Source organism: Lissotriton helveticus, chromosome 8, assembly GCF_964261635.1.
Source record: "Lissotriton helveticus chromosome 8, aLisHel1.1, whole genome shotgun sequence".
In the NCBI taxonomy this organism is placed as follows: Eukaryota; Metazoa; Chordata; class Amphibia; order Caudata; family Salamandridae; genus Lissotriton; species Lissotriton helveticus.
In genome coordinates, this window is record NC_136069.1 from 1038555550 (window position 1) to 1038572135 (window position 16586).

The window sequence follows — 16586 nt, forward strand, 5'->3', positions numbered from 1 at the left end:
TACCACAGCTTAGTATCTCAGGTTTTAATGTGTTTAATTTTAGGTACTCTTTTCTTAGCCAATGATCTACCTCAAAGAGGCATTGATAAATGGCACAAAAGTCTAATACAAAGGAGGTTTGATGTTTTAAAATGATTGATGTACTGTTCGTGTAGATGTAGCAGTTGAGGGAGACGGAGGAGTTCAGCTTTGGTAATGATCTTCATATATTTGAAAGACCAGGGGGCCTTTTTGAATCAGTCATGGTTTATAATGCACACAAAAAATGCCTTTCAAACAATGACCAGAAGGACTACTCGGGAAGGCAGCCCAAACCTTAAGAGAGAGGTTATAAAGACTTTTAATACACAAGGCTTTTAAGTTCTTCAAAGGTCATGAGAGGTTTAAAATTGCAGACCAATATAATTATTGTTATTACATTCAACATATATATATATTTCCAAAGTCTTACCAATAAGAATGATTCTCTAATGAGTGCAGCCTTTGCTGGGTTAGATGATATTGAATATCTTCCAGCCGTATCACACTAGTTATCCAACTGATTACAGCATATGGCTGTATGCATTTTTATACAGCGCAACCCTAGCTAAGCGTAGTACAGCGGGAAGAATGGTCAGTTACAATATTGATGTAGTGGGGAGGATTTATAGTGTTGAGATATATACTATCTACTGTCTTACTAACTGCACATAATAACTGGCAAGACAAGGTTTCTACAAGTACTTGAGTGAAGAAAGAGAATTTTGTGTAGACTCACACTCCTGGCCAGTTCCTAATCTAGTCAGATATTCAAGACATTGCTGAGTCCTAGCAAAATGGTTTTCACTGCAATACAACAAAATATCTACACACAACACAAAACCATCTTAGAATGGCACAATATTAAAGTATGGAAAAGAACATTTCAAGATGGCTGTCTGGTGATATTGCCTTTGCCAAGGCTTGTGCAGCAAACACATTTTCCAAGCATCAAGAAAGACAACTAGGCAAGTAAAGACCGGCTGGCTTTGCTAAGGCCTGTTTTTTATTGTTTCTTGATGTTGGTCAATGACCAGAGTCATACTTGGCAATGAAAGTCTCTCACCAGCCATGCATCTGGGCCAACAGACAAGTATGGAGACGTCTGTTGCGGACTATGAAGACTGGATGTACAGGGTCAGTTTTTGTGAGTAGTGTCTTTCATTTTAAACCTTTGAAGGAAATTTTTAAATGAACTATACTGAACAGGAAGCAATGTTATTTTGTTGATTCATTCATTTTTGTTAGAACGTTTTATGGTTTTTGATCAATCTAAAACGTATTTAAATAGAATTCTATAACCACAGTGTACATGCCTGCAGCAGAGGTTTTTTTGTTCAAATATAAATCCATATAATACATACTTGTACACATATATTGATTGATGGTATGCACAATCACATTCTTGTTGCATTACAATTTATATTTAACATAAGTCTAATGAACTTGTTGGATTCAAACTGTCAAGTGCTTAGAGAAATTCTTGATTAATTCAAATTGGCATCTGATTGAAACAAGGTACTGGTGCGGGAGTTCCAATTATATCATATCATTATGATAGTCATTGGAATTTTAATGTAAAGAATATGTTTGTTGTTGAATGAGAATCATTTTATTAGTCATTTAATGGCCGGTAATTTTGAGGCATTAGTGCTCCTTGTCGTATTTTCTGACATAATAACTTTCAGGCCCTTGATTGAGTGGATTGGGGAAACACACACGAAGCAGAATATTGATCAGGATGTTACAGACACCAGTCCAGTGGGAAATATTACAGTATTGTATGGGAGATCGAGAATCACGCCATCTGGGGCCACAGATATCTGAATGCTATCAAAGATTGCCTTTGGATAATATAAACTAGGGAGGAGGGGTTGTTCTTCTGGAGAAATTCTCTGCAGTTGGGGTAGATGGCAGAAAGAGTAGTAAATGTTTAAAGGTGAAATGAGTATTAGGTAAGGCTATGATCCAGACAAAAATGTAATCAGCCGCCTCATGATATCAGCGAATTGACCACAGCCTTTCAATACTGAAGGTTATTGAGTTATAAATATAAAATGCTAGAGTGAATTTAAAAATGAAAAGCAAGAACCGGACAGGAACATCTGAATATCGCAATTACTAGCCTAGCCAAGAGTATCCTCTTTTATCTCCCTATGCGGACACTGTCCTCATGCTGATGCTAGATTAGCTGGCTGTCTTCCAAATATGGGCTTTGTTTCTGATTATCACACTTGAGTCTTTCTAAAGCATCTCTCCCACATGCCTACCCTTACCCAGTAGGTTTCAACACACAGCCTATGCTCGGTCACTCAAAACATGCCTGTTTTCCCAAAGCACCATGAGCCATGTCCCATTTCCAGCTTTATCAGCCTTATAGAACCTCTCTACTTGTACCCATTCTAAGCCAACATGAGAACTATCCTTTGCAAGAAATTAAAAGGATGCTCAATTTGCCCCTACTTGAGCTTGACAATGGCTGGTGTTGCTCCTTCTTAGAGAGGATCTAAAAGGTCCCTCATACAAACGTCTGTGCTTTGTTTACACTTATCTTCCACCACGTAGTCTAAAACCCAAACAATTGTCTCCACCAAAACATATGCACAGCCTTTGTTGTAGAAATGTTATGTTGTGTTATTAGTCACATTTGTATAGCGATACCTACTGCTGTAATTACATTGTACCACATTGTCTATCTGGCTGCCCTCTTTCATGTTTATTTTGGAAGTCTGTCAAACAAACTCGAGGAGCCATCATATGATAGGGTTTGTTGTTTTGTTAGTGTTTGGTTATGTGTGGTTAGCAGAGAGCTTGATCAGTGTTAAGTTTTGAAATTGTTGTGTGAGTTAGTGTGAAAGTGAAATGAGGTTGTGCTAGCAGGGCCGTTATGATGTTTTATGTCCACTGGACGATGTGCTAAAGAACTTTTTTTTATTTTTTTATTGATTGGGGGGGACAACTGTCTTGAAAGTATGATTTCCTATGTATGCCTCACAATCCACATCGGCAGTTATGAGGCAAAGCTGTTGCATGTGTGATGGTGTATTACGTTTTTACCTATGTGCATGTTTCAAGTGGGTCTGTGGGTGCAGGTCAAGACCGTACTGGTGAATTTGCCGCGCTTTACCACATAAATAGCATTGGTGCCGTCAGCATGAAGGTGATAAGGTTCAGTCTAGCATGCGCTGTATGAGCAAGACCATTTGTAGATGAAACTGGACTGATGGTGTGTGGTACTTTGGGGTGGGACTGCGTACTCTTTGGATGTCCAATGAAAGCCCAAACATGGGATATGGGAGTCACATTGGATGTCTGTGGTAAGGACTGTGTATAATGTACTGATGGTCAGGATGAGTGGTGAGTCTTGTGTTTGGATGGTATATGCAGCCAAAGTATAGATACTCTCTAAACCATAGCTTCATTATGTGCAGACGTCATCCTACGCACAACTGTGTCGATCAATGAATACAAACGCAAAAAGATTGTGTCCCTCCACAAAAAGCAGCACCAGTACTGCAGAAACAACCTTAGTTTTTTCATACAATATCCTCCCTTTAAATGCTCGAAGAAATAGTTAGTTGAGTGTAATTTATACAAATGCTCACCAGACCGGGGGCTTCAGCTTGAAGAGCCTCTCTGCTGCCTGCACCGCTTTCCCAATGTCACCGGCCAGCATACTCACATTGAAGAACTGCCCCACGTCCCAGTAATTGTTCATCTTTTCCAAGCTTCCTTTTCTTCCCAGTAAACTGTTCAACCTCACGCCTTTGGAGGTAAAATACAAAAGTCCGTGTTTTATAGATTGACCAGGTTAATTTGAAAGGCTAACAACAGAGTCGAATCTTTGAATTGATTACCCGAAGTCCCGAAAATGGAAATGAAACTGTACTGAAAACACACAAGGGCTTCTGCATTATATATTAAGCACCATTTTAAGAAAGTCCTCCATATATCAAAAATGTCACAAGCTGATTGGAGGTTTCTTGAAAAATGTGATAAAATAAGTGGAAAGGTATCATTAACAATGTAACTCATAACTTAAAAAGTGAGAAATTAAACCAGTATTAGAGAGTGTCTTAATTTTAATACACATTGTTTGTGAACATTTTGAATCAATAATTTCTGGTTCCCAAGTATAGAACTCTCTTATTTTAAACTATTTTCAAATATATGACTTAATCACATATTGGCTAGAGTACATTCACACTAGTAGATGTTGTGTTCCTGCAGTTAAGAACATTATTAAAATTGAGAGGAGAAACAAATGTGTCTACCTTGTCACACATCGACTGGAATGCACTTCTCAATCATTGCTGCTTAATACCTATTGTATATGGTTATACTGAAAAACTACAGAGTTTTCTAAATTACATCTAAAATCGTGGAGCCGACGGTAAAATTCTGCCTCTCAGTGCCTAAGCTAGTTTAAGGTTCATTGGGGGGGGGGGGCAGTGCTCTCAATCTGATTTTTCAAGCCCTCAATAGAAAACAAGATACAGCAAATACTATTCGTTCCTTCGTGCCACTTTTTAGTCGCTTTTTAGTATTCGTAATGCCTCCCATCCAGTAATGCCTCACTCCCTCAAGCTTGTACACTGCAATTTGCGGGGTTTTGAATAACTGGGACAGAAGAAAAGGAAATGTTCCTCCGACTCTTTCAGCTGGGGACAATGGGGGCAATAGTTTATGCATCGACCTGTTTCATCCCACCTGGATGTAAATGGACTTTGCTGAAAAACATCACATCTGAATTGTACATACAGGCGTTCTGCTTGGAAGGGGACAATTCTACCCATGAATGATTCAAATTTGGGGAAGCATTTGTGACTCAGGAACTTCCCTGTTACACTACCATCAATCTTGTCCATCCACGCTTGTACCAAAAGATTTTCCCAGTATGTTGTTTTTAGTTTCTCGTGGTCACCTTTCATAATTCTTCCAGGGAACATCTAAAGCTCTTTCATGTTAAGATCTTCACACATCTTTCTGACTTGTTTCAACCACGCAGAGCAAACTTGTTTATCACATTCTATTAGATCCAAAAAGGGGCCCCGATCGGAGTCAACTCCAAGGTTGACCAGATTCGTACCCAATATGACAATGGTTTTAACGAGATTACCAGAGTGATACACTTCAGAGCTAAATCGAATCTCAGAGCTATTAAAGGAGTATTGGCAGGTAGATGAAGCAAGGCCCTGATTAATTTTCTGCCTGCGTGAGGAGAGATGTATCGTCATTTTCGCTATATATCTGCCCTGTATGTGGCTGCGGTTACTGGCATAGATCTATATAAACATAGAGGAGGTAACACAGAAACCTCCGAAGTGGTCTTTTATTTCCTCATGATTACCAAGGCTCTCTATTGGAGAATAGTTTTGCTCATGCGGCCCCAAGGACAGATTATCTGCTAGTCTTTAGGTCGGGCATTTGAGACCTCTTTTATATACTTTAGTATATACTTATATGTGTATGTACTTTGTGGGCGCTGGAGATCATCCCTAGGACTTGTCTGCTTCCACTTAGGGACTTTTTTTCTGTTCGCCTGCCTCTATTTAACTTTCTTGATAGAAAATGACCAGCAGAGGTCTGTAAAATACCAGAATTGCTTTCTGATTGTTAAACTGCCTCTATTCAACTTTCTTGATAGCAAACAACCAGTAGAGGTCATTAAAATATTAGAAATGCTTTCTGCCTCTATTTAACTTTCTTGAAAGAAAACGACCAGCAGAGTTCAGTATAATACCAGAATCACTTTAGCATTCTCTAGATTCCAGTTCATAGAAATTGTCTTCCACGAGCACCCGTAGACAACAATTTTTTCCAAATCGTGTATTTTCAGTGATATGACCACAGAAGGCCCTGATTTTATATTAAAAACAGAGCTTTGGAATATACCATTTCCCATAATTGGTGTGCCACGCAGTTTGGTGATTACTTTCCCTCCATGTTAAAAAGCAGTAGATGTTTCAGCACCCAGGCTAATGTGCTGCATAGCTAAATACATATAAAGTCCCAAAGGCTAGACCGATTGCCTTGGCGATGCTGTACTCTTAAGTAATCAATATTTGTTACCTTTTTGATCTAAGTACCCTCAATTTTCATCCCACCCCTAAAGGGATGCTAGGTATTAATTACCATATACTTGGGTTTGAAGGATTAAGTTCTAGGCACCTGATTGAGCAAAAGGAGTGGAATTGGTGTTCCTGCAGATTTGGGAGGATTACGCTTGTACTGGGTTAGCTATTTTACAGCTCCATTAATGGAGAGGCTAAAATATGTGGGTGCAAGCAAGCATCCCTGCCTTCCTCCATGATTAATGTGAATCTTGTCCGTAGCATAAATTTGAGTGTGGAGAGTTCTAAGAATCCAAAGGAGGTCTCTAGGCAACCCATACTTCTCCAAGATCCTCCATAAGTTGTCCCTTGGGACCAGGTTAAATACCACTCTCAGTTCTATGAAAGCGATGTAGAGATGGTCATGCTTCAAGGTAACATACTTCCAGTATAGCACCTTGAAGCAAAGACCTGGTCGATAGTACCGACTTTACTTCTGAAGCCTGCATGCATATCTTTGAGGATGTGAATCTCAGTCAGCCAAGATTGGAGCCTACCAACAACCTGTCTAGAAACATCTTTTGGCTATTATTCAGTAAGCTTATCGGTCTATAGTTTCCTGGTGTATCCCTATTCTACTTTTTATATATTGGGATTATGGTAGCTCCGGACCACAATAGAGGGAGAGCCTCACCCACATTATAGCATTACTCAAGGCTTGTAAGTAAGGGATCCAAACTTCATGCTGCGTTAGGTACAGGTTACAGGGATGGCATCCATCCTGGAGGCCTTCTCTTTCTTTGTCTGCTTTAGGGCAAGTACTGTTTCTGCTAAAGTGAAGCTGGAACTTGCAGCCCTTCCTTCTTTGGTTTCCAGCTTATTAATACAGGCTGTATATGCATGCTCTGCTGCGGGGACCTTTTCCTGTCCCCTAGCCAAAGGCATATTCTTGTCCCACTCGCAGTAGAGGGCCCGGAGGTGCACTACCCACTTGGACAATTGGACTACTACTTCCAGACGACTATGAATTTTGCAGGAACCAATCTAGACAAACCTCCACAAGGCCCTAGAGTCCCTATTTAAGAGGGCGTTTGTTAGGGCTGACCATTTTTCTGATTTCCAGTTCCTTTTATTCTTGGTCATGATGGTCTTATATTGCTTCCTAGCAGTGCCTATTTCAATGCTAATAGCTTATGTTTTCTTCATAGCTGCACTCTTTAGAGAACCAACTAGGCAGGCTTTTGTGGCAGCCCCTCTGTCCTGTTTTCACAAATTGTTCCTCACTTGATCTATTAGCTGGCAGTGCAAAGAAACAAAATTAATATCAGTTATTAGAGATGATTTGACTGGGGACCATTTCTCCACAAATATTTCGTAAATTTGAGTGTGTGCCACAACATTAGTTACCACTAGTGACCATTAAACGTTTCTCATATTATTTGTGGTCTGAATTGAGGGATAACATATAAGAGATGTCAGGTTTGTCACATAAATTTTGGCACTCAAAACTTGATGGTCACTGTCTGCTCTTGGAATAATTCCCATCTTAAACAAAAGGGGCCACTTTACGTCGTCCAAAAGTTGTAAAACTATGTAACTAGTTGATGAGCCCCTTTTAAATGTTGGATGCTGGGGGAATCTGACTTTGTGATACCATTCACTATCTTTTATCTGTGCGTTACGGTCAGCTCCTTTAGCTGGATTGCAAAACCAGATAATTTTCTTCTCGTGACACAATCAGGAGTTCTGGATCTTATTGTGGGTTCAAATGTTTGAGTCACCTGTCCTACTTTCATCTGGATAAGGGGGAGACATGTGTTGCAGTCACCAGCTATACTTTTCTGGGCATTCCATTCGAATGGCCCAACAATTCTAATAAATGATCCACTGTGGCAGATTGAATGTTTGGGAAAACAGATCTAATGTACATATTTACTATAGCGAAATGTCTAGACCGTGATGGAGTGGCAATTTTAATTTTGAGGGCCAAATAATCCTTACTATTAGAAGGAATTGTCTTTACTACTGGAATACATCCAATCTCAGCCAAATCAATAGGCTGCCCTATGCTCTGCCTACGACATATGGCACAGCATTGACACTAAATGTAAGATACTGGCTTAATGGCCCCCTTATCCTGTAATAGCATAATATAGTAATCATCAATAAATTATCCCCACTCCGGGTCCTCGAGCTTAGTTCTAATGCCAGCCACATTCCATGAAAGCATTCTAAGATCCTTTTCCCTAGTCCCCCCTTTGCTGTCTTTTAAGACATTACATGGCAATCCTGTCCTACTAGATCCAGCTTGCAATTTTCAATGTACAAAAGATTATAAGAAGTTTCTTCAGGACAACTGCTAGGTAATTATTTTTTAAAGTTTCCAGATCTAGAGGTATTGCTTGATTCATTCCCACAGCATATTAATGGAATTAGAGTGCTCCTCGCAGTCTCCCGTAGTCAATCATTCTCGGATAAATCTGAGTACCCAGATTTTTCAGTAGGATTTCGGGTGGTTTGGAGAGGAGATGAGTTTTTATAGTCCTTAAATGCAATTTGATTGGTTAAATGTGGGATGTTTAATTTAAGCCTGATTTGCGACTTTATGGCAGGCCTGAACCGCAATTTGAGTGCAATTAAAATGAACCCATCTACCAAATTCTGGTTCTTTAATTTCAAGCCTATACAAGCGGGTGTTAGGTTTAGGCTTCTAAATCTCGTGACGTGCAAGATGTCTTACACTGTAATGGATCTACAGCCTCTGGTATGCCTCAGCCAATGGATGGATTTATTGACCAATGCGTCCTGCGATTCCCCGGCACTATGAATACTTTTAGGGACAGTGACCATAAGCATAGCATGGGGTTTGCTCAAAGGCTCTGTATGGTTGGTGCTGGTGTGCTTCTTATAGTTGCTATATATCTGTCGCTCTCTATGTTGAGGGGGAGAATTTGATGTTAATCTGTGCTGCTGATTAAAATGGTTACTTGGTGCACTTGACTAGCCACTTGTGCTTGTGTTTACAGTGGAAAACATAGATTCAGGTCTAGGGCAAGGGCGGGTATCTATATTGTCTGCTTTAGCCTCATATGTTCATAAAGGATGGTCGGGATGTTGTGCAGCATCGTTTGAGGGAGTTTTTAATCTTGCTGTCCAGTAGAGTGTGGTTAATATTTGCTGACAGGGTCAAGAGGGTATCCAATTTCTCGTTTAAGACCTTTGCCTGTTTACCCATGGAATCAAGCAGGGATGCAATCCATCTTCTAAGGTATCCAAAACTGTAAACGGATTAGAGCATTTAATGTTGGATAGTCAATCAGAGGTTATAATTCCTTGCTCTGGTGTGTGGGTATGTGGGGAAGTGTCAGGCAGACTTGCAAGAAGGGCGGGGGGCTAGTGTGTTTGCTCTTACTTGAGACTCCCAGGGCACTACCGGGCTCTGTGTTACTAAAATATGACCTTATGCCTTTCTGAGCTTTCCCCTTCCCTGGTTTTCTTTTGGGGTAGGCAAAGCCTCCACTTCTTCGATCAACTCATTGATCTAGTCCAGGGGGCATTTCTCTGCTGAGTGTCTAGGGAGTTTCCTAGCTCCTCCTGCTCCAAGTATTTTATCAGAGGCCTTCTGTTTCACTATCTTTGCAGATGACACTAATTATTTACTAGTTAGCGTGAACTTAGAGCAAATATTTAGTAAGCAAGGTTTACAGAATGTCATAAAGCAGTTTGAGCAAGTTGCAAGTTACCAGTCTCAGTGAGTACTTAGAACTCCAATTGTCAGCTGATACAAACAAACCACCTATACTTCAAGCTGATCGAGATCCTCACGCTTTCCAGGGCAGGCAGTTAAAGTCAAATAGACAGTGAAGTCAAAGACTCTTACCAGGCATAAAGGTGGTTAAACGACAGGGCTAAGGGTTGTGGCCCTGCCCTGCTTCTTCCTGTCACTGACAGATGCGGGACGCGTTAAGCAGAGACAGCTGGTGATCCTGCAGGAGGTTATGGGAGCTGAAGTCCCCAGCGGCTGAACTACACAGTGGCTCGCAACCTGCAGCTAGCAAGATGTCCAGGTATAATGAAAGGCTCCACCCTAGCAAATTTAAGACAGACAGGCCATGACTGGTGTAACACACTCCACACCAGCAGATAAAATCAGGCTGGAAAAGCTCTGCTCTGCCCTCCTTCTTCCACCCTGACCATCCCCTAATCCTCCGATATCTCATGCTACATGGTGGCTTCCATATTGTGGGTGAGAGGTCGAGCTCTCCGTTCCCTCAAAGTCTATTTCAACTTAAAATGTTGACATGCCGCGCAGTCCTGTTCTTTGTGTTCAGGTGATAGACACAAATTGCAAACTTGATGATGAACGTTGTGTGGGTATTTCGAAAAGGCACATTTGGAATGGGGTTCGATCCATCACCCCTCCCCTGCCCTCCCAGGCCATTCGCCGACATGGGTGGAAGACTCTGAGCGTTTAATTATTCGATGGAGTCAACACTCTTTCTTGATGTTCAGCTGCCGAATCTTTTGCGACAAAGTTTTATTCTCCGAGCCTTAAAGGCCTAGAAAGAGTATGTTGAGGAAGAGCTTTGACAGATACGTCCAGCCCCAAAAACAATCAGAAGATGGAGCCAACGACCATGCGCATTTCTTAACAGAGGAAGAGTCACAGGACCTTGTGACTCGAAAGACTTATTTGAAGAAAAACAAGTTGCAAACATCTGGACCCACACTAGATATCAGGAGTATTCAAAATATGTGTAACTATAGCTACACATGCTACAAATAACATGATATAGGAACATTTGAGGCCCGAAATGCAGACGTGTAAAAACGTTCTTCCTTGTTCTCAAAGAACCCTTTACAAACCACAAATACCAATGCCAAACCCTAGTTCTAAAATTCAAGACATTAAGCTATCACTATTGTTTAACTGACATTGTGTCTGGTTTAATGGTGCACGGTAGTAAATATTTTGCAAATACTGTTACAAGAAATTGGCTGGGAAGAAAATTAATTCTAGTTGTACAGCAAACAGTCTGGAGTTATATCATGCTCCAATGGTTCTGTAACAACTGAATTGGTACTAAAGTCATTTCGATGATGCACCCGTTGGATGGTCTTAAACACCAACAGAAAAGCTTCCACCCTCTGAACTACTGAAACAAACGTAAGAGAAGAATGTTATCTTCAAGATGTGTGATAGTTGGAGCAATATCTGGTGGGCACTACTGAACAGAGTGCAAACCAATGATAAAATGGGAGCTCATAGATTCAGGTAAGGTGAAAAAAAGCAATGAGTGCTAGATAAAAAAAAACAATATAGATGTTCCTATAAATTTTGAAGATGTTAAATAATCTCAAACAGCATCAGATATACAGAAAGGAAGTAAGTGTGCCACCACATAATTACAAAATATCTTATCATGGGGGACTTTGACTTATTAGGACAAAGGTGTGAGTTTAAGAAAAGGGACAAAAATAACTTTCATTCACATTCAAGTTGCTAGCATACAATTAAAAACAGATTCTCAATAAACTCTAAGCCGTGATAAAGAGGTATACTTCACAAAACACATCAGCTGCGTAGTGGAATGAAAAAACATGATGAATAATAATGTATAACAACCTGGTCAAGAATTGGATTGTAATGTCTCTGATGAGAATAGCATAAAGGACTGTGCATTGAAACGGATATCATGAACCACTCACGGTAACTACCTGATCAAGAACCGGATGTGATATCTCTGGTGAGAAGGGAATGAAAGTGGTGAGGAAGAAAAGCTATTTGAACGGTTTTGACCATTTTATTGCATTGAATATGTCGCCTCCAATGGTTTACAAGATTGGACTAAGCAAACCTCTACTGCTCTGTGGATGTAGCCTGATTGGAAAAGGAAATGGCATCCAAAATAATTTCAGGACAGTCTACATGGATCAAGTTGGTTGTAGTTTTCTGTATGTTTTGGACGCTAACACAGGTCTGGCTGCTGTTAACATTAATATTATCAGTAATGATAGGCGTATGATGATCGCTGTTGAACATGACAACATACTGGAACCCCAGAAGTTGGCAAAGAGTCCGAAAATAGGGTGAGTAGAATTGTTTGAAAAGTAAAGTATCAAATTTTTGATGATATCAGCCCAGTCTTAGATAGGATATAGGCATTTATCCACATCAGAATTCAGAAGTAAGAAATGGATATGATAAATTGTTTGTAAGCAAAACTGAACTGTATTTTGAGACTCTCTTAAGTTGGCTGCAATACAAGGCCAACCAGAAGCCAGTCTGCAACAAATATTCAAGGCTGGAGTTGCAAGAAACACTTTAAGAAGTTCTGAAAATGTTTTCAGTAGTGATTTGAGCCACAATATAATAAAATATGCATATGCTAAACACTAAAGAACTTCAAAGTTAGCACACTTATTACAAATTGTAAACAGCATAACAAGCCTGTCTTAGAATTCTCTAGGGGTGTCTCAGTGGAGGATGCCCGACTGGTCTACAGTGGATGGGCTAAGTGCAGAGACTGGAAAAAAGACTATTAGTCAAATACAGAAGCTGGGTCACACTTAATTTGAAGTGTGGGTAGAAATCCATTGACTGGTTACAAATTCATATAACACATTGTTAATGTATCAGACAGAGAAATTGCAATGACATGACTTAATAAAGGCTAGTGTTGCTACACCGACATGATCAGTGTTGCAATAATTATGCTGTGGAATTTGTTACTTACCAAATCATAATACAATTAAGTTTGATCATGTTAAGTTTGCGGAGTTCCTCAACCTAAGAAAATTCTCTATTTCGTAAGTCACAAGGGCTAGGTTTAGATGCTGTCTCAGTAAATGTAGGACAAAATGGTAGGAAAGACTTACATGAATTTATCATGCGGACACACATTGTCGAAGCTGCACCTAGAGGTCTTTTAGGACACAAAGAATAATGGAAATCGTGTCTCTGTTGCTGTATACCACAGGCTTAGAACAATGTCAACATGTTTCCCATTCACTTCTGAACTATTTGTGTGTTCGTTTGTGGAAAGGTTTGAAGATTATTTCCTAAGTAATACTCATCAAAACATGACCTGAAAAATTTATGTTGAGATTTTTCCCTATCAGAGAAATAACTCAAAGTGGGAAATATGGCAATCTAACTAAGATGCAACAGTGCCCTTTTGGTGAGATCCTTTGTTCATCGTTAAAATGTATAATACTGTAAGTAAAGACATCAGTTTTTCTTAAATATCCATCAGTGAGTGGAAGACTTTGCTATGAAGTAGGAATAATTTTCCTGCAGGGTAGTGGCATTAGGGTAGTTCAGTAACAAGTCAAAAACAGCTTCCACAAAGTCAACAAAAAGAAAAAAATGTCATGGTGACTGAAACCAGCACCACTGACAAATGTGGTGATCTAATGGTTACAAGTCAGAAATCCTCGCGTGACCTCCTCTGCCCTCCATTCCTCTGAGGTCAATACATTATCATAAAATGTTTAATAGAAAGTTATGGTAATTACAGGGCTTACAAACAGCAGAAGTGTGATATAAAGTGATACATAAATAGCAAGTTATGAACAGTAATAGGCCGGATCTAAGACTATGAAACAATACGAAGCACTGTATAAACAAGAAACACTTATCTCATAAACATAAAAATGAGTGTATGAGAAGCGAGTTTAAATGATTACAATGAAAAAATGGAGAAACGAAGGAAGTGATCTCCAGAGAAAATTACCGGGATTCTCAAGCTCGGTATCCACCTGGATTTTAGTATATCGTTAATTGACTTTGGGGAATGACACAAGACTCCCAAAAACAGAGGCAGTTATAATTCTGTGGGCATGACCTGGTTCTCTTTTATATGATAAATATTTTCTAAAACGATTTGTCACTGACTCATGATTTTATGATGTCAGATACTTTGAAATATTACTAATAGGGATACAAAACGTTATGAATGAAAACATAAAGAAATGTTTATTTGATGAATGAAGCATGGGAGAGATATTAACTTTATCCAATAGGGCAAATTATATATGGTACAAATGTACATTTCGCTTTGTGGGGGAGGGAGGGTTGTATCTTTGTCATTTCGTTTTGCTCATGTTTCAGTTATTCAAACTGACTACATTAAAAATATTTTGAAAATGACTAAGATAATGGAATTAATTGTCCTATAGAACTATCTTTGTTTGTAAAAGTAATGGATGCAGGCCAATAAGGTGAGAAAAAGAAATATTGTAAAATTATGCGGTTAATAAGAAAAACAAATTATAGTGGATGAAAACAAATTGAAAGTGATGGGGGTATAATTTTTTTAAGCACTGGCATAATATTGTCATATGTTAAGATACAGGAGAAAGACAGACATAACAAGAAATGTAAAAAGTTAAAAAGTCTTCAGTTACACAGGCATAGGCAAAGCTTGGCATGGCACTGCAGCAAACGTAATGGCAATTGTTTTTTCCTATGTCAATTTTTTGCAAAACGTTATACAGAAAATATTTTAAAATGGTAATTCATACTCTCACACTCACACACGAGTAAGCGCATGTGTGGGAATGTGCATGCCATCTTGGAAGGATTTCATATAATAAAGATTTACTAAAAGCTTTCAAAGGGGGGATTCCTGCGCTCGCATGCACAGGCGACCATCTGAGAATCATTTAGAAAGCCATTTTTCAAGACAGTGGTTGCTGGATCTGTACATGCAGAATGCCTCACCCTGCAGGAGCAAAAGGACAACTGATGGACAGAATGCAGACCAATGTCGTACATTCACAACAGTAGGAAAGATCTGGGCCTAAATCCATCGTTTTTTTGCTTACCATGCCATTCTATTTTGGACCAAGCCATATGCAAATCAGTCTTGACCCTGCGCCCAATGGGAACAGTCCAGCCCGAACTGCCATGCCAGGTCCTCCCTGGACTGGAAACAAGCATCCTAGGACCGGTTTCGGTCTTTCAGCCATCATCAGCCAGCATAGTTTGACACCAGTGGCACAGAGAGCACGGGACTCACGTCTGGGCATACCTGTCCCACTCGGGGTGACAATTGCAAAAAGAACAATTGATTGACAGAATGCAGAAGAAAGTCATACATTCACCCCAGTACAGAGATCTGGGCATAAATCCATAGTTTCTTTGCTCACCATGCGCCCAATGGGAACAGTCCAGCCTGAACTACCAGGCCAGGTCCTCCCTGGACTGGAAACAAGCATCCTAGGATCGGTTTCGGGATTTCAGCCTTCATCAGCCAGGATAGTTGGACTCCAGTGGCATGGAGAGCACGGGATCCACATCTGGGCATACCCGTCTCACTTGGGGTGACAATTGCAAAAAGAACAATTGATGGACAGAATGCAGAACAATGTCCTACATTCACCTAAGTACAGAGATCTGGGCCGACATCCATTGTTTTTTGCTCACCATGCCATTCCAGTTTGGACCCAGCCATATGCAAATCAGTCTTGACCCTGCGCCCAATGGGAATAGTCCAGCCCAAACTGCCAGGTATTTTAATAATGCACTCACAAACAACCTTCAAATCTGTTGGTAAAATAATGATAGGCATTGCGCCTACATATAAAGTGTCACCTGTGCTGCATGACGTGTTTTGTAAATATCATGGAATAATAATAAACCATTGCAAAATTCTAGATTTACTGTGTCCTGCAACTAAGACCCACCTAATCTATCTAATGTTTTATAATGTGGGAAGGGACCACCATGCACACAAAGGAACATAGCAAGCAACACATCATGGCTGCTGCATGTGCCACTCAAAAGACTGGACTACATGGGACAGAATTTAGAGAAAATCATCAGTGGACGTGGAGAAAACCAGATACTCAGGAAAGTCTGAAAATATAGTCTGTGTTAGCCATGACCAAGCTGTTTGCTTATACCGGTTTATAGCGACTACCCGATATGAGTTATATAAGAGGTATTTTGGACATTCTAGGAGAGCATAGGTGCCCATTTAACCAGTAGGAGGGAGTGCCGCAGGGTGTTGGGGCGGGGCGAGGGAGGGGCAGGGTGGGGTAGTAAACTCAGGCTCACGGCCGACTGGAGTAATGTAAATAAATAAATAAATAAAACGAATTTCATTGCGCTCTGAAACGCATTTGGCATTTCAACACGCGCAATGAAATTCGTTTTATTTATTTATTGCTTTACATTACTCCAGTCGGCCGTGAGCCGGAGTTTACTATCCCCTACCCTGCCCCTCGCCCGCCCTGCCTCACCGCCCCGCGGCACTCCCTCCACGGGCCACTACTGCATTTAACCTTGAAAGAAAAAGATGAAATCAAGTTGTGTCTGCAATGCATTGCTATATTTAGCCATATCATCAGTGAGATACTGGCAAATAAATCTGTGCAGTGCTTTGTGGTACTAGAGAGCCATTTCTCTTTTCACTCTTAATAATTCTGCCTCTATGAATTCCCACATTTGTTCGTTGACAGTAACTGTTCCACTCTTGCGATACTGTGGAGATGGAAATGGTTAACAGG

General features: G+C 40.2%; 1 protein-coding gene across 2 annotated transcripts in view; it reads right to left on the reverse strand.

The window, feature by feature from the left end:
- The window catches only part of MAP3K15 (mitogen-activated protein kinase kinase kinase 15), a 1227172-nt gene that overhangs the window by 414804 nt on the left and 795782 nt on the right, over positions 1 to 16586 (reverse strand). For both annotated transcript variants that reach the window (XM_078657886.1, XM_078657885.1), the window contains exon 9: positions 3624 to 3783. In XM_078657886.1, the coding sequence (XP_078514012.1) occupies positions 3624 to 3783 (160 nt within the window). The remainder of the gene's footprint in view (positions 1 to 3623; positions 3784 to 16586) is intronic.